Below are 26630 nucleotides of genomic sequence, written 5' to 3'. Positions count from 1 at the left end.
GTAATGCAATATAAGACCGTGCTATGCTTGCAATACACTGCTCTCGAAATTTGATGATAGCGGCCAACATCAATGACCCAGGGTTACATTGGTCCACCCCTCTAAATTTTGGCAATTAGAACGTTGCCCGTCCCCAAATTTTGGTAGGAGTACATGGGAACACCCATTTAAATTTTGGAAATTGCCAAAATAAAAATTTGGTATGCTAATATAGAACCGGCATATGTACCTCTGTAAGTTTAGGTGGTCCATTTCGTTTCCTTTTGTGGGTAGAAAATTGCCAAAAATTCAAGTTTTGGAGTTTTTTATGTATCTTATCCTTTTTTGGATTCTTTATCATGTTATGTGGTTATATGTATGAGTATAAGGATCCAGTCTCGGACTGGCCAGGGCCGGAATCCCGGTCAGGGCCTCACCCTCAACTTCGTTTTCTATACATACATTTTAAATCTTTATGCAAGTATCTACAACATAACAAAAGAACCACTAAGTTGGGGCCTTTATCAGATGCACGTCACTGAGTATTCCCATAGACATAAGAAAGGTAACAGTAGATCTTATTACATCCAGAAGACCTCCAGTACCTTACGGGCTCCTTCCCGAAGGTTACTATAATGTGCAAGAGAAATAGCATTTAGAAAACATGGCACATCCGTAATTTCTCGTGCATTTATGATGATCATTACAGCTTGAATTTACAATACAACAAACAGAATGGGGCCCCTTTTCTATATTACAGTAATTGAATTTATATTATCAGTAGGGCTAGGATAATTACACATTTTGCATATTGCATATGTAAATACATATTTAAGGATTTTTAACGGAAAATGAATATTTCGGTTATTTATATTGCTACTACAACTAAACGCTAAATTTGTCGAACTAGTTATTGTCTGTCCGTCACTTGAAAGAATTAGAAATTAAATGACTTTGTAGGAGAAACAATAAATTATGGTGTTAGTTTGTGTTGTTGACGGACCTCATTAACAACTATTATTGACCCTATAGTTTGTATTCTATAAACAAAACCCACATTTTAGCATTCCGGCAGGCGTTTTTGGGACACCAGGACAGAACTCTGAGACAGGACCATCTCGTATTTTACGAGATGTATATGACTTCTATCGTGGGCTCCCTAAACTGCTCTTCCAGCCGGGGCCCGGGTGGGGGAGAAGTCCGACACTGGAGGGATAGATTCTCTAGTATAGGACGTGGATACGTTGATGCTCTCTTCTCAACGCACACTGCAGTCTCTTCCATTTTAGACATCAATCTTTAGTCACAACTCATAGTCTAAGGAAGGTTATCCTTAGTGCGATCTATTTTGTTGATTAGTTTGAAATTCTAATTTAAAAATTTTCTACTCTTGAAAAACTTTTGTTTAAAAACTTTTTGATCACTGTTTTAAAATTTGTTGAACCTTAGAATTGTATTACAACTCATAGTGTAAGATTATTAATAGAAAAAAAAATAGAACCTGAAACCTGCTAGATATTTATTAAAACCTTTTGATATGTAACAATATTTTCACACTATGAACTTTGGTCACAACTCACAGTCTAAAGTCAATAGTGGAAAGTTATTCTTGGCGTAATCTGATAGGTTGATCAGTTTTAAATCTTTGTTTGAATTTTTCAAGTTCGAAAATTTTGCACTGGTTGAAAAAATTTTACTTTGAATAACTTTTAAATGTTTAGTTTGAAAATTGTTTAAGCTTTTTTCACACATGATATTCATCGATCGTGTGAGTAGGTCCCCTCCCAAAATTCAGGAACCAAATTTAATAGATATGAATTTGATACATACTTTACTTGATTTCTTTTGTGGAGTTTGATTGGCTAATCACTTTCAAATCTTTGTTTAATATAATTCGTACTTTGTGTGAACTAAACGCCTCATATAAGAGTTAGAGACGTAAGAGCATTTTTTTTTTCCGTCCAGCTGTAAATTCGTTTAAAATAGAATTTAGTATGTGGTTCATTTTCATTTTCTTTACTTACAGATAAAAATTCTGTGATATATTTGCAGCATGACGAAGGTAGCTCATGTATTTATTCTAATTCTAGTCACTGTGATTGTATATCAAGGAAAATGTGATGGTAAGTAACGTACAGAATTTGTGTTCTTAAGTTCGGTTATGGATCTCTATAAGCACTATTTACAATAAAAGGGCAAATTCTGACCAAAGCGTATACTATTTAATAAATAATATTGTTACAGTTTCGACAAAATATCTTTGTCTTCATCAAGGATATTATAAAATACAATTTCTAAGACTACATGTTATATATCTCAGAAAATGAGAGGAGGTCATATCTAGGAACCAATAAGATCCGTTCTTTCATTTTTAATATTTTTTAATTGATTACATATTTGGAACTTTCATTGATAGAACTTTCACTTGAAATCTTAACCTTTTAATTGGCATATCCGTGTCATTTTAATGAACAACTTTCACTTTTGAGAACTTTAAACTTTTAGTTGGCTGTCTGCTATTCAATACACGTGTGTTACCTCTTTTTTCCTTTTCTGCTTTTTTCCAATGCCCTTGTCCATACATTATGTATATTTAATCCATTATTCCAGTTCATAAGTTCTCCCTTTCTTCTTTTCGCATCCATTTCGCTTCTTTCCATTTTCTTACAATGCTCTTCTCTCTTCCCAGCCCCTCTACACCTTCTCAGTTTATTTCATGTCCTGTATCCTTTACTTTGTTTATACATTGCGCTATATCCCTCTTTAGTCTAACGTCGTCCTCGTGTTGTTTAATCATTTCCTCCCTCTTTCCTGTTTCTTCTATATAATTCATATCGCATTCTTCGCATTAATTCTATATGCAACTCCTTCATTAGTTAGTTTAATCTCTGTTTCCTTTCTTTTCTTTCTTTTCAATGTATTTAACATTCTTCTACTCCCTTTTCTGTATGTTCTTACTCCTTTTTCTTTCAGCAAGTTCTTCAGGACTTCGTTTTTTCTCCTATGCTCTCTATTCTAATGCATCTTTTCTTCTTCTGTATCTTTTCTTTCTTTCTTCTGCCTTCTTCGCTTTTCTTGCTATTCTTCTTCAGTGTAGCTTCACTATACACATTCTGCACTAATAAACTATGAAACTGCTCTATGTTTTCTTTTCTCTTCTCGTCATCACTATCTTTTTTTATCCTTTTCTCCATGTTCACCTCTTGTGCATGGGCTCCTTGGTTTGATCCCAGCTCGCGTCCAGTGAGTTTATGGTGGGCAAACACTGTGTACGTGTATTTTCTCGGGGTTACCCTGTTTTCTCCCACTTTCTTCATACCACCATTTCATTTACTTCTCATCACCACCGTCTCCTTTAGCCTAGCCGACATAACCCAGGGACGTAAAACTTAAAGATTTCGAAACTATGGCAGACATTTTCATCCAACTATCGACTGTGATGAAACATTCTCTTTATGGGTGAGATGAGAAGCAGAAGTTCCAAGAAGACTTTGATCTTTGAACTAAAGACAAGGCTTTCATATCAGTTTGCTTCAGTATCATTATACAACATTGTACAATAATTTTTGTTCTATTTAACTAACTTCATTCTCTTCCTTTCCTTTTAAAGTCCATAAATCCAAAGGTTAGCGTTCAGAATGATGTGACAATTAATATAGAGGATTAGAATCTAGAGTTACACCACCCTACCCTTGTTTAAGAATATTTTCTACTGTGCAAGAAAAAGTTATAAAATGGTTAAAACTGTTTTTACCGGAGGGTCAATTTCCACACTTTCTGATAGAACCCTCCGCTAAGCCTGAGATATTCCATATTCCTAGGGGGCCATAGTGGCTTAGTGGTAGAGCGCTTACGGCTGGTGGGGGGGGGAGTCCTGGGTCGATCCTCGACCAAGTAAGTTTGTGGTGGACAACATCGTCCTCGTGGACTTTTTCGAGGTACTCCCGTTTCCCCCCATTTTCTTATTCCACAATTTTTTCCATCTTCACTCGTTTTAATCATCGTTTCCCTTAGCGTTTCAAGCATAACCGTGGGACGTTAAACTCAAAGATTTCATTTATATTCAATATTCCAGATCCCCGGTTTTGGACTGTGAATTAGACGACTCCCACTAATTTTCAAAACCTATCGGTCCGGAGCTCACGAGTAATTAATGTATTATGTTTATCCAATACATACTGGTGAAAACGCCAGTAGTAATTGAGGATCTAGTTCGAAGTTGATACTGCATAAACTGATAGTAAGTGGTAGTGATTCCAATGTGGTACCCAGATACGTCCCGAACATGTTACATAGAAAGTGAAAAAAGAGATATTCACTTTACTTGTACGTATAAGAACACCAAGCGACCAGATAAGTAATTGTTCGGGCAGATAAGCAGTCGCGGAGGTGTTAATATCTGCGTGGTATGTTAGCACACTCGCTCTAGCTCGGAAATAGACAATACCTGCTGGCCGTCAGGCACCATCCCACCATTTCTCGCAGTGCTTAATAAGGTTTAGATCCGGATACCTAAGAGGCCAGGGTAGAAGACGTACACCACCTTTAAATACTCTCGCAGTATGAGGAACGAAACGGTGAACCAAATTTTGTCCCGTAATCCGAACGTCCAGCTTTCGAATCAACCATACGCTATGTAACTGTATTGAAAACATCTCATGTTTATGTTTTCTTACCTGCTTCTGTGTGTATTATATACAATATCTAAACATATATATATATATATATATATATATATATATATATATATATAACTAACTTGGTATTCACCATGCATTCTAAAATGCGTGTAAGGAAAATAAGACTCATGAAAAGAAATATTAGCACTAGGCTAAAAGAATACCTAAGGGAATCTCGGAGGACGAAGAAAACACCTTCAAGCATCAAACATTCGGTACAGAATTTGATAGTTTTCGCGTTGCTATGTGAAATATCGAATGAAATGTGATTGATGCACGTTACATAAGGATAAGAAATTCAATTCGGAACAAATTGAGGAATCCAGGAAAATAATGCGATTAGTATTCCCTGTGCACATAAGAAGGTCAATGGTTGTTCCAAAAAACAAGATGCTTTCAAAAATATTATCAATCTTTAATTCTCTTTTTAAAATGGCTATGATTTTAAATGATAATAATAAAATCTGTTAACTTTGGAGGTGTTATACTAAAGATTAAATTTGTTCCTGTTTTTCTAGATTTTCATAGGACATTAGGCCACTTACGACCATCTGCCTCAGTGGATGTGCAGGCAGCTGCTGTACAGGGATTAATTGAACGCCTTCTTCCAGAACAAGCCTCCTTATTTAATGTTTCTGTGGATCCTGAGATAGGGCCAGAAGGGAAGGACACATTTCGTGTAAGTTATATTCTCTGCTACCGTTTGCAGTATTATTTTATGTAGGATGAACATTTCGTTTTTTTTTTTTTTTTTTTTTTTTTTTTTTTTTTGTCTAAAGGATTGTTTATGTAGATTTTTCACTAATCCTTGTTTTTAATTTGAAGCTGTAAAAAAGACTAAATCTTAAGGTGCTTTGGCCGCTATACAGAGCCATAAACACATGAAACTTTTCTTAGTTCTTTTGAAAGCTCTAGTGTAAGTTTAACAATATGAATATGAGTTATGACCTCTCAAACGTGTCTATATATAATGTGTTCACTCAATAGGAATGCAGTTGGGCAAATGTCTTCTAAGTTCCCATGCTGAATTTTACAAAAGTATCTCTTCCTCCCTCCATCTCTCTTTTGACCGTATTTGCGGGTAGCAACATCTTAACATCCACTATGTCTATTCTTTCTTCCCAATACTATGACTAATATGAAATAAATGTCAGGACATGTAAGAACAAGGAAGCTGGTCTTGGGAACAGACAGTCGACCACTAATTAAAGGACAGCGTTTGGAACTGTGGCAACTAAGAGTCCACATGGGGTTGACAAGCGACTCTCAGTTGTTGGAAATGAGAGTTCTGGTTGGCCATGTAGTTCGGGAATGTCTTCTGGGATCAAGATCACTGGGATTTATGGACTTATTTATGGCACGAACCACCACACGTATGGCGAAAGTATCTGGAAAAATCAAAGAATCATAATTTGGATAGGGGAGAAATTAATATGATTTGCAGTAATCTTCTCACTACATACTTTTGCTATCTGAAAAGCAAGAAAAGAAAACAGTGAACAGCAGTGAACAATGACAGTGAGTACCTATTCCCAGGTGTTTAATTTTTGACAGAAGATTTGTGTTTTACATTTCTTAATCCTTTTAACCTGCCTTTCTACATTCCCCTTCATTTTTTTTTTTTTTTTTAAATCCTGTTTGAATTTTAAGGAACCTGATAATAAAGGAAGGTTCTTCTGAAAGCGCTTCTTACATGTAGAAGAAAACTCTGCTGTATTTGCAGTGAATATTAACCTTTTTCCTTGTTTCTTATTATATTTCTGCGCTTCACAAGTGTTCGCTCCATAGTTTTCAATTTTTCGTGTATAACGCTCAGCAGGTGATAACTTATGCTGAAGATCTCGATGTGATAAAAGATGATGTGAGGACAGTAGAAAAAAATGCAGAGGTTTTATTAAATGCCAGCAGAGGCATGAGATTAGAAGTAAATGCAGAGAAAACTAAATAAATGAAAATATGCCATGATCTAATATAACAAATTATACCTAAATATGTTAAAGTATCTATAAAAGTGGGCACGTTTAAATATCTAGTATCGACATTAAGAGACCAAAATCGTATCAACGAAGAAATTAAATGTCAACTGAGAGCTGGGAATTCGTGTTACTTTTCAGTTCGAACTAAGACTTCGCAAATTTTGTAGAAGAATTTGAAAGTTAAAATACAATGGTATTACAAGTGATCCGCCGATTACAAACCTAAACAAATCTTGCTTAACAACACTTAGACACTGAAATAGTCTCGTGGCAGAAGGCTAAAATATAGGTGAACCTTGCGTTATAGTCTGTGCAGAGTTTTTGTCATCCTTGTCGCAATCCTTGGGCAATTAAAAATGTCGGACCTCCAGTATGACAGCTAAACGCCAAGTAGAATCTTGGTTTTGAGTGCTTGTATCCAAATTTGGATTTAATTCATTGAAACATTACGAAAACAAAGCCACAAATGAAGGTCTGGCTACAGCCTCAGCCAATCGATCAACCAGATTCAGAGTTCAGATTGACGCTGATTGGACGTTCCCATCTACCAGTCTTTTTGCGCTTTTTCCTTGTCAGCACTTATATAAGGAATGCTTCTGTTTGGTTCTCTCATACTGGACCTGTTCATAAGAATAATGTCAGTTCTCGAAACATTAGACAGCGTGGAATTCATGTGATTGTTAGTGCAAGAACAACTGTATGCGTTCCAGCTGTTCGAAGACACTGACTGCTGCATTCCACAATGCATGACAGAACTTGTGAAGTGTTTTACACATAAAGTATTTGCATGAAGCATTTGTTATTTCAGCAGGTTCAAGAAGTTCAACCAGAATACATACCGAAATAAACACTTAAATGTTAAATGTGTCCATAACATTACTAGCAAACGGCATTGTGTATTTCCTTTTTCTTTCTTTTTTTCCTTTCTTGCGACGTGAACTGGTGGCATTTCATGCTCTGTCGCTTCGTTTCCGAATCATAATATTGGAACCAGCTTTTACTACTCCTTCAATATTTAATAAAAAATCACCTCCTTCCTTTCGGTATCTCTGAAGATATTTTCGAGCGGTTACTTCGCTGCACTTTGTGTTTGGCTGTCAATAAATATGGAACTTACCGTCAACAGTTTTCCGATAGCCTAACCTTACAACCCTATCGTGGACTACGCTGTTTTCTATAGCAGGTATTGCTGCAGTTATTTCCAAAGAATTATATTCGTCTGCCTTCTTCAATGATGATGTCAGCTCTTTCTAGGTTACATTCGTTAGAGGACCGCTCTGAGAGTGATCTTTACCGTTCGTGTTTCCACCTTTGAAACATTTACCCATCTATTGATACTGCTAGCACCCATCCACATATCTCGATAAGCATACTGTAATGATTTTATAGGTAGAGTCTAAATGACGGTCCGGGCGAGTCTTTTCCCTTCACCAATTTATTACAAAATTCTAATTACAAATGTCTTTGATTTTACAAAGATTAAGTAGTGTCTTTCCTTAATGAACAGATGAAGGGATATCGATGTTTTACCGGGTGCCCCTTCCGCTCATGGCAGCATCCAGAACACTGGCAAGGTTTATAGGTGAGATTGTGGATAACACCCTCAGCTCACGGCAGCCTCGCAATGTTTTCAGTTGTAGTTGGGTTGGGATCCCTAGTCCAATGCGACATAGGGTTTAGGAAAGGTGTGCTCCTAGTCCAATGCGACCTCAGAGCAGGTGATGGTTAGTTGATTAGTTGGTCGACTGATGATAGGTCCTTCCGTGGTTGCGCTTTTATGTGTCCTCTTCGGGTCCTTTCGTGAGGTCCGTCTCCTTTCGGCTTCCCTCGGTGTCTTCCGTGTTGACTTCTCGTCTACTTCATTGTTTGTAATCGATAACACGTGTTGTACTAACATGTGCTTCTGTTATGATGTGGGGATCTTTACAATACAAAAACTTATTGTGAATTTCAGCAGCAGAAATGAAATGGCCATTTTCCTGCTGTCACGCGCTTGAAGCTAACTCACAATACCTGAACACGTTCAGTGAAGTCTCTAATTACTATGATTTATTTCGTCAGCGTATAGTGATGGATTTGGAATACTGTAGTCTAGTGGTTAGAGCGTCGGACTCACGTCCTCGTGGTCCTGAGTTGGAATCCCGGCCGATGCTTTCCAATAAACTGAAATAGTGATGACGTCAGTTCCTTTCTGTTACCATGGTGATCTACATGTTTTTTTTTGTTTTTTTTTGTTTTTTTTTCTATACAAACGCATGAAGGGAATGGTGTATTTTAAAGTTTAGTACAAACAAGGACAACGGCTGTAAATTTAGTGACAATTATAAAATGTTTTAACGACTAATAAAGTTGGTGGGAAAGGGTATAGATTTAGAATATGGAAATGCGTTTAGGAAACTACGAGTAAAATCAAGAAAATTCATAAAGAAAGACTAATAACTAAGAAACTTATTTCGAAAAGCGCCACATCTCTAAGTGATAAGGTGGAAATCAAATAATTAATGTAAAAGTTATTATCATGTAATTCACCTTAAGAAACAATTATACTCAATATAAACTCCCTAACGTGCAAATTGACAAACTGTCGGCACAAGAAAAACTGTAAAAATATACGATTTTTAAAAGGGAAAAATCTTTTAGAGCAATATTAATTCTATTTGCACATTTACTTTTCTTATGTCCACTTGTACACAATATTAGTATCTACAATATTACAAAATAAAGGAGAAAAAAACAAGCCTTTGGAAATTTTCAATCCGGACTATCAGTGGATATTGGTAAGATATTTTCTTATATTCCCTATTATTATTATTATTATTATTATTATTATTATTATTATTATTATTATTATTATTATTATTATTATTATTATTATTATTATTATTTAAAAAAAGCATGTTTAAACAGTACAATAAGAAAATATCCAATTATAAAAGATTCACCCATATATTCTAAACAACTGTTAAACATTAATCATGTTCAGGTACGCAATGTTGTGATACTTGTATTAATGAATCAAAAATTTCCCGGAATTATTTAAGGTTAATATCTGATTATAACAAGCTGAGTACATTTGTTTTCTCATCGTGTTTTAGTTTCATTGATTAGAAATGTTTAAGACGAAACATAAATATTTCATTCACTCTAATGTTTGCAATTCAAAAATAGTTCATCTCTGTTTTCGCTTTGCATTTAGGTGTTTTGTTATTTAGGCAACTTGTTGTTTAGAAAATAAAATGGCGATCACCATGCCAACGAAAAGGATGTGACGTCACACTATTTCAGTCTGTTTCCAGCGTCGGCCCAACGTCGCGAGGCAAACTGGGGAGTCACGTGAATAAAAGACGAGAGGGTCACCAGGTCTAGAAAGCTCCCGTTACGCCTATTAGAGACAGGGCGATGCAACACGCTGAGCACGTGTTCGTAGCTAAGCTGGACGTAGTTCCACCAATCGCTAACAGATGGCGTTGGAGCGGCCAAGACCACAAAAGGAGCTATTACGCCAAATGGTGTATATTGATCGATTTAGATTTTTTTAAATGTTGTTCAATAGTTTCACTATGCTTCTCGTATATTGAAGGTTCTATCAATAACAGATTTTTTAAAAACGGATAATATTTTTATTTTATCGAGTGTTTTTTAGTACTACATGTAGAAAATGATGGGTAAAGCTAAACAAAGTCATTCAAAAATATACGTTATATTTATTGATAATTATACTAAAGAGCTTTCTCCTTTGTTCAGGTGGAAAAGACAAATGACAGTGATGTCGTGAATATCGTAGGAACTTCTGGTGTGGCTGCAGCATGGGGCTTTCATCACTATCTCAAGTATTACTGTAATTGTCACGTATCATGGGAAGCTGATCAACTGGCATTGCCGGAGGTTCTTCCAGCAGTTAACATTACAGTTACATCCAACGATAGGTAAGCATTATCCAAACATTATTTTTCTCCATTACACAATGATTTTAGCCTGAATACGTACATCGTTGTTAGTCTGCTTGTTCGAGTAACAAATGACTGTCATGAGTCTTCATCTGTCATCCGTAGGTTCAGAATTTCACCGATTAGTTGTTTATGATGGAAATACAGGGCAAGTCAAAATGATAGATTTGATTTTAGAAAGGGTCTTTCCTAGTAAGATAGTGAAATCGTTCCTTGGTCCAAATTCGGTCGCTATAAACCCAAAAGGTTACCCTTGACCTAAAGCTACCTCAAAAATAATTTTGACCCCCTCCCCTTACCCAATTATCGTATCATACATGCTCAAAATTGAATATTTTTAAATTTTGATGGGGGTGGTCGAAAAATTTTAAAAGTTTCACAGATTTTAGATACTATGTAGATGTAAATGTGCAATTTGTAAATGTACAATTTTTTCAAAACCATCGATGCGTATTTTCTTTATTTTTTTGTATGTTGAAAATTTCAAAAAAAATTGTAGAAAAAATTTGGGGGGGGGGGACACGTCGCTGATTTTTTGGTTGAAAATTTTGTTATACCCTCAGGTACAACATATATATTTTTGGGGCCTGAAAGTGATGGCAGCATTATCAAAAAGAAATAAAACTGAAAACAAACGTGTTTTTCGCACGGTTTTTCCATCATTTTAGGGCCCTCAAGGTGATTGCCACTTCAAACAATCCTTTGCCAAAGTTCACAATTTTCATTTCTCTTGCGTCCCTTCCGCTTCTGTCGTTCTGCGGCTGCTTCGATTGTGTCCGTTTCGGAATAGAAACACCAAATATATCTCCGTAACAGCGCTTCCACTTCAACCGTCTCTTGCACAATGAAGTTACACACACTTTGCGTCGGCTCCTCATATCTATCAGTGCTTGCTTCACTGGCCGCACACAGTGGCGCTCTACCGCGAGCTGTATAACTTTGTTGTGCAAGAGTCGGTTGAAGTGGAAGCATTGTTACGGAGATATATTTGGTGTTTCCATTCCTAAACGGACACAATCGAAGCAGCCGAAGAACGACAGAAGCGGAAGGGACGCAAGAGAAATGAAAATTGTGAACTTTGGCAAAGGATTGTTTGAACGGGCCCTAAAATAGTGGAAAAACTGTGCAAAAAACACGTTTGTTTTCAGTTTTATTTATTTCTGACAATGTTGCCTTGACTTTCAGGCCTCGAAAAAAAATATATCTTGCACCTAAGGGTATAACAAATTTTTTAACCAAAAAATCAGCGACGTGTCCCCCCCCCTCAAATTTTTTCTACAATTTTTTTTGAAATTTTCAACACACAAAAAAATAAAGAAAATACGCATCGATGGTTTTGAAAAAATTGTACATTTACAAATTGCACATTTACATCTACATAGTATCTAGAATCTGTGAAATTTTCAAAATTTTTCGACCACCCCACCAAAATTTAAAAATATTGAATTTTGAGCATGTATGATACGGTAATTCGGTAAGGGGAAGGGTTTTTTTTTTTTTTTTTTTTTTTTTTTATATATATAATAAAGGAAGTTTTAGATCAAGAGTAACCTTTTGGGTTAATAGCGACCCAATTTGAATCAAGGACCGATTTCACTATCTTACTAGGAAAGACCCTTTCTTCTGTGAAATCTAATAAACATATGTTCTTGTGAGACATGTGATGAGAAAGGTAAACTGTCAATCATATCATAAGTGTTGTATGTAAGCACCTCGCGTAACACGGCACACATAAGCCAATAGTCTATCTCCTGCCAAAGCTTTGTTTGTAGCATGTTGCGGTCAATATCAGTGATGACTGACTCTGCTGACCTCTAACGGTAGAAAGTGGAAACACTGCGTGGTAATTAAACTTTGAAAGTTAACCTTTCGAAGGGCATATGTCACAATAACATATGCTTATTAGATTTTACAGAATAAATTTATGAAATCTGGTCCATAAATTTGACTTACCCTATATAAGTTGTGACACAATGAGCTTTCTATTGCATTTTCCTCTATAAGTGTACGATGCAAATTTATCTATCGTTTTGCACATTTTAAATCCTGATAATATACAAAAACAGAAGTGCGAGAATGAATTTACTGGCGCTACGCTGTAGTATTTCAAAATCGGGAATTCAAGGTCATGTATGCAGTTACTCGTTACTAGGGCTCGGAAGTTGAGGAAAAATCCTCTTTTTTACGAGTGCCCGAGGCCAAGATTTAACATAATATATGGTCATTTTGGGTCATTGTATGCCAGAAAATGGCGGAACGTCTTTTTCTGCTCTTCATCTTTCGACAATAAATTTACTGGCCATTAACTCGAATCACCACCACTTCTTGAACATCTTTTCTTTAGTAAAGAAAATTCAGAAGATACGACATTCTTCAACGACTGGACTGATAAGACCAGATCTGCAACAATCACAACTCAGATAAGGAGGCTTGACAATGTCCTCCAGCAGGGAGGGGAAGTTTTCTTATTTCAGTTTGGAAGTTAAATTTTTTTGTTATCTGTCAATTGATACACAGATCAATTATAATTTCACAGTGTTACGGGCCTATGTGGTGTCCTGGCCTTCTCCAAAAGTCCGGCTTCTAGTTGTTCTCCAAAAGTGTTGAAAATATAGGCTTTAACTTGGACAACAGAAACAATATAAGAAAAATGCAAATTGAACGCCAAAGCAAAGCATTTCATTGATAAATTTTCTTTCAACTGTATATTGTATACTACCAGAAGCTTGTATTTCTTCAGCATTATATTCATCAAATATGTAATTCTCATTAAATTGTGTCTTATTTTTACGTCCTTTTTTCCAGTTTTTAGGTCCTTTTTTAAAGATATTTTTATGTGTTTTATAGGTCCTTTTTAGGCAATGTTTAGGCCTTCAACTTCCGAACCCTACTCATTACTCACAATATGCGTTCGAATACCGACTTTCTTGACCGACAATAGTACTTACCTTACTTGAAAAAGACGTAAGTTCAAGAATAGCACAGGCTAAACAAACATTATAGTTAAAAAGGATTGTTAATATCAAGAAATGTGTCGTTGGGCGTTCGAAAACGATTTAAGACTTTGGTATGGAGCATGGCGCTTTATTTATCAGATACGTGGACATTGAGAAAAGCTGAAATATCCGAGCTGGAAGCATTTGAAATATGTGTTGGTGCAGAACGCTGCGCATATCATGAACCGAAAGGAAAAGGAATGAAGAACGACAGATCATGAAGATAATAGGAAAAAGAAGGAACAACATGCTTGGCCATCTTATTCGACACTCGGATTGGATCACCGTGCTGATAGAGGGAAAAGTAGAAGGAAAACCAGGAAGAGGAAGACCAAGGATAGAATATATAGATGCAGTTACGAAGAAGAGACCTTACCAAAGTATGAGCAGCTCTCCCAAGTGAGAGAAAAGATTTAAAATTTCCATGTTGCCCATCAACCTATGATTGAAGTGAGAACTTATTATGAATACCGAGTGGAGGCGTTGGATATGCTTCGGTGTTACGAATACTACCTTAGTACTTTTACTTGAATATTAAATATATCTAACTAAAGTTAATTAGTTTATGTGAGAAAATATTAACGTGTACAAACCATCATCCCATTACATTTAATTTCTTGACATATTATAATCGCTCTAGGTAATTCCTGGAAGAATAACAACTACTAATTTTAATAAACATAAAACATTCTAATTAACAAAAATACGTACGGAAACACATTGTCAATTACGGCAGTCAGTCAGTCATTGTTAACGTATTTCCGTACAACAAAACTCTTCTCTTAATAAGTCCGTTCCATTTTTATTCCTTGATATTTTTGTTCCTTTTCTTCCTGTTTTTAATTTCCGTCGCCAAGTCTCAGGGGAGAGTCGGAAGCTTGAAGAAAATTCAGGAATTACAGAAATGTATAAGTAAAATGAAGTTAAAATTCCTGAGCGTAGTTTTGTATTGTCTGAAGTTAACATTAATTGATTTGTTTTCTTCCCTGTAGATTTCGCTACTACCAAAACGTGTGCACTGTGAGCTACAGTTTCGCGTGGTGGCAGTGGGAGAGATGGGAGCGAGAGATTGACTGGATGGCCATGAACGCCATTAACCTTCCTTTAGCTTTCACTGCACAAGAGGCCATTTGGAAGAGGGTCTATCTCCAACTCAATCTAACACAAGAAGAAATCAATGAGCAGTTTACAGGACCAGCTTTCTTTGCGTGGTAAGTGAATTTTTGACTTAACTAAATTCAAGGTTTATAACAAAGAAAGAAGGTTGGTGAAGAGCGGCCATTTTCCGCTTATGAAGTCATGAAAGGTAAAAGTGTCCATAACAGTCAGTATTATCATATGAATATGTTAGATATATGAAGCATATTGTAGCAAGTTACGTAAGGAACCCTACAAATGAAGCATGGTTATTATTGATACGAGGGAGGATCAGAAACCAAGATTACAAGGCCGATATTTCTGGAGTTTCGTCTGTTATAGAGGAATCAGAAGTGTGCGGTAATTGTAATACAGTGGAACCTGGATAATTCGTACTTCTGTAATTCGAAAACTTCTTTATTTCGAATTTTTCTCTTGGTCCCTAGAATTTTATATACAAACAATGCTAAAAAAAAATCATGATTAATACGAATTATAATCTGGATAATTCAAAGTTTTTGCCGTGTAAATCTAAAAGGAGGTCAAGTCATCGGGTCGGATTTTCCAAGAAACGGATGAAGATACGTACTGTAGCAGGCTTTCCGCCCCGCCCGCACACTACTCAGCTAGAAGGTCATCACACCTACCTATCCACTCCTCTCCCAGCACGTACACCAATGCGCTGGCCGAAAGCAAAAATGAAGTAAGTGATGATCTATTCCGTTCCTTGAATTTGTTAGATTCGTTTGTAATGACCGAGAGACTAAATTCTAGGAAACAAGCAAAGATCTCAGCATTTATTGAAAAATGTTGATTTTTTTGTGTCTCATGACAGTTATTTGTCTATTAATACAGTAATATTCTTTTCTGTTTTTATGATTTTTTCAATGTTCATGCATAATACAGTGCTAATGTATGTACGTACGTATTACAGTACAGTATTTTACTTCATATTGTATTAACCTGTTTTTTCTAGTTTTACAATGAGTGTATGGTAGTTCAAACACTTATTATTAGCTCCAATAATGGTCTTTATGTTAAAACCTGAAGTTTGATTGTTTATTTCAACCATTTACAAAAACTTTTCTAATTCGAATTTTTGTACTGGTCCCTTGAGGTTCGAATTATCCAGGTTCCACTGTATATAGAGTTGGCAACTGTGCAGAGTTTCAGCCACTCGCGACCTATGGTGCTAGTTGTAGATAAACACAAATTGTGACTCGTTTGGAAAACTGGTCTCGCGAAGAAGTCCGCTCGATTTCTGTGGGCAAAACATGTACCCGCGGCTGAAATTCACTGGCTGCTGGTAAAGGTTTGCGGAGAGATTGTAATGTCTCGTGAGCATGTTGGAGAATGGTGTCGAACGTTTGCGCGTGGTAGAGAAAACGTCAGCGACAAGGAGCGCGTTGGCTGACCACCATGCTGTTGAAGGAGTTTCGCTGGGACATCATTGACCACACTCCCTACAACCTGGACGTCGCCCCAAGCAACTTTCATTTGTTTCCGCACTTGAAGGAGCACCTAAGAGACCGTCGTTTCGCTTCAGTCGAGAAGGTGAAACACTTAGTGACAAGGTGGCTGAACATGGAAGGACAGGCTTTTATTAGGAGGGAATCTTCAAACTCATCCCACGATGCGACAAGTCCTCAACCAATGTGGTCCCTATGTGGAAAAGTAACCTTGTGGCTGTACCATCTTGTGGCTGTATTGGTTATATAAAATAATATATACATATTTCACTGCAGGCTTTGTAACTTTATTTTCTGATCATTCCTCGTATTTTTCGAGTTTAGATGCTTTTTCGAACTTGCAGAGGCGCTTAATGAACCATTATACTTCTTGGTTTTGTATAGTTAATAAGCTTATCAACAGTCATTCTTGTAGGTAATTTATGAAGCGTCTCATACTAGAATTATTGTTGTAAGTTCGAAAAAACGTCTAAATTGGTAAATATCAATACTTGTGTTTTGTTTGCGGGGCTCTTTATATGACTTGCTACAATATTTTCCATATACAATTATTGAGATGTAACGTTTCATGCTTGCACTTTATGCTCGTACCATAATACGGGCTTTTATGAATACTGTTCCTTTTTATGGCTATTATAGGCGAAAAAAAGACCAATCTTTACCCACTCACTTTAGTAATTATCCAAGCATGGTAATGGTAATCCGAACATAAATACGAATAACATTTGGAAGAATAAAGAGAAACTGGTGTGAAATTATTAAGTATTCGAGCACAAATTAAAACTTGTTGGCAGTGGTGTTTCATGTCAGATTTAGTTATACCAGTAATAGGAAGGTAGCATGTGTTTGAAAAATTCGTCCTGAACAATCCAGATTGATATTCGTAGAAAATTTTTAGAACAAAGTGATAACAAATATCTCAAATTACTCACATAATAATATATCTCGTCAGTTTTTCTTCCAATATTTCGAGTGTGACACTCGGACACATCCTCAGGGGCACACAATGTCTTAAATCCCTTTTCACAACATGATTTTGACATTTTATCTATTTATTTATTTATTTTTGCTTCAACAAAGGTAATTGCGTAAAGTTTTGTCGATACTTACGGTCATCTACCTTTTTTAACAGTTATAGATTGATCTTATTATATTATTATATAACTACGAGGGTCATCCAGAAAATAAAGACCATTTAGTTATTCAAAATGAAAAACATAATATTTATTTGAAAAACAATTCTATTACATACCTAAAACTTCCTTCATTTCTTTACATAATCATTACATTCATTTAAACGTTTTTGTCATATCTGTTCACGAGGTTTAGAATTTCCATGTTCTAATCTTCTGCCGCCAGTTCATCAAGGCAGGTGATCACTGCATTTTCCAACTGTTCATCACTCCCAAAACGTTTACCACCCAGAAACTCTTTCAGCTTAGGGAAATCGCTAGAAGCAAGGTCCGGACTGTAGGGTGGATGATCAAAAATTTCCCATCCAAATTGATGCGGCGACTCTTGAGTTGCAGCAGCAGTGTGAGGGTGGGCATTGTTGTGAAGAAGCACAGTTCCTCCAGAAAGCATTGCTCCCCTCCAGTTTTGGATGATTCGCTGTAATTTTCTTAGAGCTCACAATAACGATTTGCGTTGATTATATGCTCAAAGGAAGATGATGATTATATAGAAAAGTAAGGGGAGCTTCAAGTATGTAACAGAATTGCCTTTTCTAATGAATAGGCAATTCATTTTGTATAATTTGTATTAATAATTTGTTTTTCATTTTGTATAATCAGTCTTTATTTTCTGTATGACCCTCGTACATATGTATGTAAGCTCCTTTGTCTTCATATGATTAGCTTGCGTATCTTCGGTACAGGAGATGGAGACCCGAGTTTGATTTCCGGCGGGAGCTCATATAGTTTGGTTTCCACGTTAAGCTGTAGGTCCACCTCTCATATAACTGCCCCTGAAGGGGAAGCTAAATCCTAAATCAACTAATCAGTCAACCATATATGTATGTAGCCGTAATGTTAGTGCACTAATTAGATTTACCAATAACTTTTTTTTTTATTGATATTGATATTGTGGGTTTTCTTCTCGACAGATTTCCCTTAATCGGAACATCATCATAATTACTCAATATACAATTAATTTAAATCGGTTTGTAGATAATATAGACAAGTGAAACTACTTTTCTTGTTTTTGTAACCTTATGCAAACCTCATCATATTTATTCTCCTCCTTCGTGGTTTAAGGTTAGTGTAAAGGGACAAGTTTTGCCGATAGATGTCACTACAATCTTGGTATCTCTCCCATGTATTTTTCACCTTTGACGAAAATTTACAATTTCTTTTACAAATTTCAACCTAGGGAGTTCAAATTTTTAGAGAAGGAACTTCATAACCTATCGAAGGGAACAATCCGTGCCGATTTTTTATTTAGGATTTTCTTTATTGTTGAAACAGTTCTATTGTTAAAGATTTAGATAACCATTTCAAAAATCAAGCAATTTCAACAATGAATAAAATTCTAAATAAAAAATCGGCACGGATTATTCACTTCGATAGATTATGAAGTTCCTTTTCTAAAAATTTGAAGTCTCTAAGTTCAAATTTGTAAGAGAAATCGTGAATTTTCGTGAAAGGTAGAAAATATATGGGAGAGAGACGAAGACTGCAGTGCCATCTGTCGGCAAAACTTGTCCCTTTAAATCAACCTTAAAGACTTGGACACTACGGAAGATAGAGAAGAAATATTTAGAGAGTTCGAAATGTATATTGGACGAAGATGGATAAAATAAACTAGACAGAGAGAGAGAGTAACAAAAAACAAAGATGTTTTAAAACGGATAGAAGAGAAGAGGACGCTTTTAACCAGCGTCATTCGGAGAAGGCCAACTTGATTGTACACATCTTGCGAAGAAATTGTCCTCTTCATACCTAGAGATGCAAGAGCTCGGAAAAAAACCGGCTTTTTTTGGAAAAAAACTCGATTTTTTCTGCTTCGCTTTTTTGCTTCGGAAATTTTGGGCTTTTTTGAAAATTCTGCTTTAAATTGATAAACCAGATTTTGTTTCGCTTCTCTATAACACAAAAAGTCATTTAATTAGTGGTTGATGCCGATAATAATATAAAACCTCGAAAATAAACCATGAATTTCGAAAAGATATTTCAAACAGTTTTACTTCTCAACATATTTACATTATAAATTCCAAAGGATTAACCAATGTATATAATAAGATTTTTTTAACCTCCTACATACAAAAGTAAGCAGGGTTGGCAAGAGCCATGGTTGTTTTTGAAAATGCAAAAAACCCGTTTTTGGGGGGGAGTTTAAACTAGGCTTTTTTGGTTTAAACCAGGTTTTTTTGGGTTTAGATATTTTGCTTTATGTATTCATATTACATATTGACAGAAATAAGTTTGTTTCGCCTTGGTGTTATTATGCAACAACGGGGTTATGCTGGAAGAGGTCACATAAGCTTAAAGAAGTCCGGTCAGTAAATTTCTTAAATTGAGAAACTCCCGCCCTAGCCATCGGGAAAATCCCGTCATTACTCTAAATGTAAAACAATAACGGAAAAAATCCTGTTATTGCTTTGCATATAAAATTTAAAGGTCAACGTATCATAATCAGTATGCTAAAACTGAGGTATTAAATTACAAATTTAGTGCGTACATGTCATTGAAAGTACAATCCAAGCTAATGTTGGAAGCTACGTAGGCAATCGATAAATTTTGTCAATTTATATCAGTATATTTAAGCAACCTTGACTTCTTTATAAAACAACAGGCATTCAGGCATGCAGAAATATACAATTTAGTTTCGTTTCGTATGTTCAGGCTTAACATCCTTACGTAATACCGAGGTTATCAAGGAGAAGACTTTCGCTTAAAGTGACATCCGAACGGCTACTTTGTTTACGCATGAAAGAAGGGTTGTGGTTCGACCGAGAATTGAACATGGGACACCTTGATTAAAAGATGAAAAGGAAATAAAACTAATGCAGATGGTTTGATGTATGGAAACGTCACCATGAAGTTCACACGATTCGCATTTTTCGTACCTTTTATTTTTTTTCGGTTTAAACCAGTTGTTTATTTAAAAAAAAGAAGAAAAACAGCTGGTGTAAACCAGCCAACCCTAAAAGTAAATACTTCTTTTAAAAAAATACTCAAATAAGTAGCAAAATTCTATGTAGTATTTTTACTTCAAAATATTCCATACCCTCTTTTTGGAACAAAATAAAATTAAAATAAAACATAAGAAAAATACTTAGATTTATATGATACACTTAAACGCTGCACACCTAGAGCTTTTGGTTTTGTATATTCTTGAAATTCTACAGTTTTATATAAGCACCATCACGGTTTATTCAGTCCTCAAGTTTTCTGTATTTTTAACAAGAGGGATTGAACATGAAGGGTGTGAAATAAGAACATGGTAACCCATAATTTTACTATTTTAAGAAATTAAAAATTTTCTGCTGCACAATCCATTTTGAAAGTCGGAAAGCTTATTTTTTACATAAGTCTATACATGAGGGATTAAACGAAGCGGTATGCGTTGCTGCCTATCTGATGCTGCGTAACTCAGGAATTGAAAATTTGTTAGTTACCATGTTCTTGGCTCACACCCTTCATATCATTATGGAACTCTCCCCACCCCACCAACATATACAAAAAAAAAAAAAAAAAAAAAAAAAAAAGGACTACGGAATATATTTAAGTTAAGATAAATACAACTGCACAACAAACATGATTGACTGGAGCTTTTGCGCTTCTATCGAGAAGTCCAGAATTCAACTCAGCATTCGACCATTCTGACAAAACTTTTCTTCATTCCATCTATGAAGTAGAAATAGTGCGTGTACTGTGAGTTGGCTGACTTCATTTCTTATTGTTTTTAAATCGTTATTATTACTAATTACCAGCAGTGACGGTTTTGCGAGGGTTAGGGGGGGGGGGAGGGCGGTCTTTCGGACTGAAGCCTGTTCCCCAAAATTACGGAATGTCTAAAACAAACGAAATATCTATTAGTTATGCCTTTACTCATAAACTTTAAGCTGCCGTCAAATAAAAATTACGAATGTTTAGAAAAACTAAACATTAGTAAGAAAAAAACCCTCCCAAAATACTTTTCTAAATCCGCCACTGATTCTCAGTATAAAATGATCTTCAAGGTTGTATCCGGAAGATTATCGCTAAATATATAAACGAAACGAAATACAGTATTAGTTATGCCTGTACTCATAAACTTCAAGCTCCTCCCAAATAAAATTAGGAGATTTTAGAAAATGAAACAATCAGAGAAACCCGTCCCAAAGTACTTTCTAAATCCGCTACTGATTATTTGTATAAATTAGTATTCAAGGTTGTATCCGGAAAATTATTGCTAAATCGTTGCAGAGCTACAGTATAACAGAAATGTGGAAGTACGGTTAGACGGATATATTGAAAAACGTACGCTTTGACGGATATATAGAAAAACGTAAGTTTAACTTCTGCGTTAGAAGCTAGAGTACTAAGCTCTTAGAAATGAAACAGACGACAAACTGAAATGATATCGAGAAGAAAAAATATCGATAACTCAAAAGTTAAAATAAAGTTAAATAGCCTGTAAAATTGCCCTCAAATACTACATTCTTCATGTTAGCTTTAATTCGTAAAACATGTGCTCCATCCATCTTGATGGTGAATTTTAGAGCGAAATATGACATTTAGGTCATGGAATTCTTATCTAAGTATAGAATATACTATAAGAAAGCTATTTAGATAGAAAAATCATGAAAATGAAAAAAGCCAAAATTTCCAAAATTCTCGTTTTTTTCCCAAAAAAAGCCGGCTTTTTATGTGAAAAAAACCATCGATTCAAAAAAGCCGGCTTTTTTGCATCTCTATTCATACCACCTGAAGGAAATGTGGAAAGAAAGCGAGGAATAGGAAGAAGAATACAACTGATAAATGATTTGAAAAATAGAAGAAAATATTGAGAGTTAAAAGAAGAAGCTGAAAATTGAGAAATGTGAAAGAAACATTTTCAGGACCAAACCTTAAATTGAAAAGAAAAACTAATTAGTCCAAGACCTCGGAATTTTAACTCATGTAATTCAGAGCGTATTATATTTATATAACTAACTAACTAACTCTATGGCCTATGGAACCCAGAGGAGTCCTAGACTTGACGACCCTATTATATTTATATAACTTATAAATATGTAATGAAGATGTTTTTCTAATTTATATTGGTAAAAACTAAAAAGGGGTCAAAAGATTGCGATCTTGGGCAATAAATTAGTTTTCGGATCAGGGACCAGAATTTTTTTGAACGACCCCTAAATGGTGTTTTCGTATTTTCTACGGAATAAGCACATCATACTGAGTTAAGTGATAGTTTGGGTTTGGCTACATTGTATGTAGTTCTCCAGATATAAGACGTACAAGAAAATTTTTGATTGAAATGTATTGGATCAAAAGATCCAACAATACTAAAGCCATTTTGTGGCCCTGAGGATGGGTGGGCGAGTGTCTTTAAATTATTGGTGGAAAGATTGATGAGGAACATTACTAGATGAATAATTTGAGGTATTAAAATGTGTTTTATACGGTCGATGAGTAAATATGATATGTAATAGTTCAGTTTGTTGTGCACAATTGCATAACTTGTTGTCTTTTTGAAGTTTCAGTTTCGACAATGGTAGAAAATACAAATTGTATATAAGCAGGTAACTTAAAAGCAAAGTTTTAATAATCACTTCTTCAGGATAGATGTTTATTCTCTTCGAGTCTGGTTAGAGGTAATGAGAAGATAGCAGGCTATCAACAAGGAAATTTGACAACAATACTTGAAGAATCTTATACATTATTTGTACAGCAAAGGAAAGTGATCAAAAAATGTAGTTTTTCAAACAACGTAAATTTTTAAAGGATACCCACTGAAGATGGGGAAAACTTAGCACTGACACACTGACACGTTTACATTCGGATTACTATTTAGATGCTTTTTTTTTTTTTTTTTTGCTTTGATCATTTGATACGCATTCTATTACTTCCTTAAGTGATTTCAAGGTTCTTCTATTTGACTGATATCTGAAAGCATGGGATCATTTTTGATAAAAATTTCACAAATTGATATACGTGTAGAGCAAAATTTTCGAATTTCCGTCGTGTATCTAGTAATGAGGATTGAAAAAAGTGTTTCCAGTTTAAGAATGCCACAGTTCTGTAATAAATTGTAATAAAGGAACGTAGTGTAATTTCATTTTATGATGACGTGAGCCCAATGTGAGCTTTAACCACGTTGTTCATGTTGACAGTTGAGTCCCAGCCGTACATAGGTACACACAGTCGATGGAAACAATAAGACTAGCAGTTTGTTGCCACAGATCTGGTTGAGTTTCATGGTGGCTCGTACACGAATTTCTGAGTACATAATGTACATTGACTTATCGTTACACCACATTGTTCGCTGAAGTAAACAAGTTGCCTGCAACAAAAAAGATGAAAGAAATGGCTTTGGATTGGAAATTATAACAAAAGAAATACTGACCAAAACTTCAACACACACGCTGTATTTTAAATTATAATGTGTTACAATTTCGGATATCTACCATATCATTTATCAGACACCATATAGATACTATAGAACATATATGAAGATACAGACATATGTATAGTCATCCTTATGAAAAAGGCGCCAAGAAGATTAATGAAAAGGAAGAAGGAGTTACCTACAGGGTATACGATATGTCGTATGTAGGAGAGACGGGAAAGAGAATAAAAGAAAGGATAAAACAACATAAAGATATGAGGAGGAAGAAAGATACCAATGCGGTATACAAATATGTTAAGGAGATTAATCACGAAATTAACTAGGATAAGACAAAGTACTGGAGATACAGAAGAGAATGATAAAGAAGTGGAAAGAAGCAAATTCGATGAAGAAGATAGGAACAGATAAGCTAATGAATTACACAGGGGCTTGCCTATTAATGAATCATGGCAGAGAATTTTGGATAGCATAGACAGGAAGATGAAATAGAAAAAGGCCCTTATAAGGACCAAAAGTGACAGCACGTGATTGGCAGGAAAATGGACAAGGGGACCTACGGGATTGGCTGAAGGCTTCACCCAATAGAATTTAGACTTTTACATAAGGATGACTATATATATGCCTGTATCTTCATTTATGTTCTATAGTGTCTATATGGTGTCTGATGAAGGATATGGTAGATATCCGAAACTGTAATACACAATAGTTTAAAATACAATGTGTGCTGAAGCTTTGGTCGGTATTTCTTTTGTTACAATATTTAGTTTAAAATAACATGTTCAGTATGCAGTTAGTAATAACTAGTACATATAATGCAAATTGTTATAGACACATTTCGATATATTCCTACTAGTTATAGTGACATACATTGTTTTGAAACTTTCAGGGGCCGAATGGGCAATATTCGTGGCTGGGGAGGTCCGTTATCTGACTCTTGGCACGAAAAGACATTGAATCTACAGCACCAAATACTGGACAGAATGCGAGAATTTGGAATGATTCCTGTGCTTCCAGCTTTTGCAGGACACGTTCCTCGGGCAATGAAAAGGCTAGTAATTCGTTCATGTGTATTGGTTATACATCTGTAGACTATTTTTTAGACTGCTTATTAAAACATTTGGTAAGTTATTTTATTCATAAAAATATGTTGTAAGATCTACGTGCAAAAATTTGCTTTGTTTGTGGCTTAAGAAGGCTGTGTAAAAAAGAATTTTGCGATTACAGAGGATAAGTTCTATTTAGTAATGAGTTTAAAGTAACCACTTGTAGAAAATAGTAGAGAAAGCCGTACTTTGACTACACAATAGAACACAATTCAGAATGTTTGAATACTGTACAAGAATTTTTATACGATGCACCTACGATGAAAACAATAGATGATCTATTTCGTTCAGAGTTCTCCTTCAAAGCTTATTTTCTCATACGAGGTGTGATACAAGAAAGAAAGAAAGGCAAAATAAATGAATAAACAGAACTGTATACACATAATTCAGTCTACTGATAGAATTAGTTCTCGTCGATATTATCACCTATGAAGTAATGCCCTTCGCTATTCACAGATTTCTGCATTCGATTCTGCCACTGCTAGTAACATTTTTGGAAGTCAGTTTCAGGAAGTTTCTTTGGGAGATTTTCCATTTTTGCCTTAATGTCTTCAATTAAAGAAGAACGAGTTTCCTTAATGACAGATTTAAACTTAGAAAATAATAATAATAAGTGACATGGAGCTAAATTTGAGGAATAAGGAGGACCTCATCAAAATAGTGTTTGTGCTGGTCAGAAACTACTTGATGGATAGCATCCTACGAAGGGGCGCGTTGTCCTGGTACAAACTCCATCCATCACTGCACAACTGTGGTCTCTTCTTCCTAGTTTCTTCACGAAGTCTTTTCAATGTAGAGGCGCTGATTTACAGCGTGAGCAATTGGAAGCCACTAAATTAGTACAGTTTCAGGAATGCCGAAAAAGACGGTCAACGTTGCTTTGAATTTGATACGTGACATGCAAGATTTTTTGTTTTTACCTTTCCTCCGAAAACCATTTATATTTATGCCATTCAAACACACGCATTTTAGACAAAAGTATCATCTCCGTAAGCATCAGTTAACATTGGGAAGGTTTCTGTTGCTGATTTATTAAATTTCACAAGGAGTTTGAAGTTAATTTTTTTTTCACCTTTTACATTCGACATTTTCTCGGTAGAATGCGGTTGCATGTGTTCACTCAATGACGCAATACTCACAATTGTCAAATCCAAACTTGCAACATATTTGGTCTAGGAATTAATTCGTGCGGTTGGTACGCACACATTGAAGCTGTAGTACAAACACAAAATACATAAATACCTTAAGAAAAATATTGTCCATCGCTAGCCACCACTTTCGCCCATCTGTCAGGCAATGTACGGATTCCGTGGCGAAAGAAGTCCTCATCCTTGGAAGCGATCCAGTCAGAGACCCATGGTTCGATATCTTCTGAAGAAGTAAACCGCTGTCCAATCAAATCGTTGTTCATGCAATCGAACAAGTAGTAGTCTGAAGGAGCAACGTCTGGTGAATACGGCGGGTGGGGTAAAACTTCCCATCCGACATTTTCTAAATAGGTTTTGACCGGTTTTGCGACATGTGGGCGAGCGTTATCATGTTGAACAATAAGTTTATCATGTCTGTTCTCCCATTCTGGTCGTGTTCTGGCCAGAGCTTGCTTCAAACGCATTAATTGTCGTCGATAACGTTCTCCATTCATAGTTTCACCCGGTTGCAGCAGCTCATAGTACACCACACCTTTCATATCCCACCATATGCACAGCATAACCTTTGCACAGTGAATATCTCGTTTTGGTTGTGATGGACCTGGTTCACCTGGTTTCACCCAGGCCTTTTTTCGTTTAGGGTTC

General features: G+C 35.7%; 1 protein-coding gene across 8 annotated transcripts in view; it reads left to right on the top strand.

Annotated features, from left to right (window-relative positions):
• Naglu (N-acetyl-alpha-glucosaminidase) overlaps positions 1-26630 on the top strand; it is a gene marked incomplete at its 3' end in the record, with an annotated part of 143789 nt that overhangs the window by 23250 nt on the left and 93909 nt on the right. For 7 of the 8 annotated variants that reach the window (XM_081747300.1, XM_081747302.1, XM_081747305.1 and 4 more), the window contains 5 exon segments: positions 2006-2102; positions 5177-5337; positions 10379-10560; positions 14570-14788; positions 24621-24782. In XM_081747300.1, the coding sequence (XP_081603426.1) occupies positions 2033-2102; positions 5177-5337; positions 10379-10560; positions 14570-14788; positions 24621-24782 (794 nt within the window). 8 annotated transcript variants of the gene reach the window in all.

The sequence above is a fragment of the Thermobia domestica genome, unplaced genomic scaffold (genome assembly GCF_964235325.1).
Source record: "Thermobia domestica unplaced genomic scaffold, izTheDome1.hap1.1 HAP1_SCAFFOLD_171, whole genome shotgun sequence".
In the NCBI taxonomy this organism is placed as follows: Eukaryota; Metazoa; Arthropoda; class Insecta; order Zygentoma; family Lepismatidae; genus Thermobia; species Thermobia domestica.
This window is presented reverse-complemented; position numbering and strand designations above follow the sequence as displayed.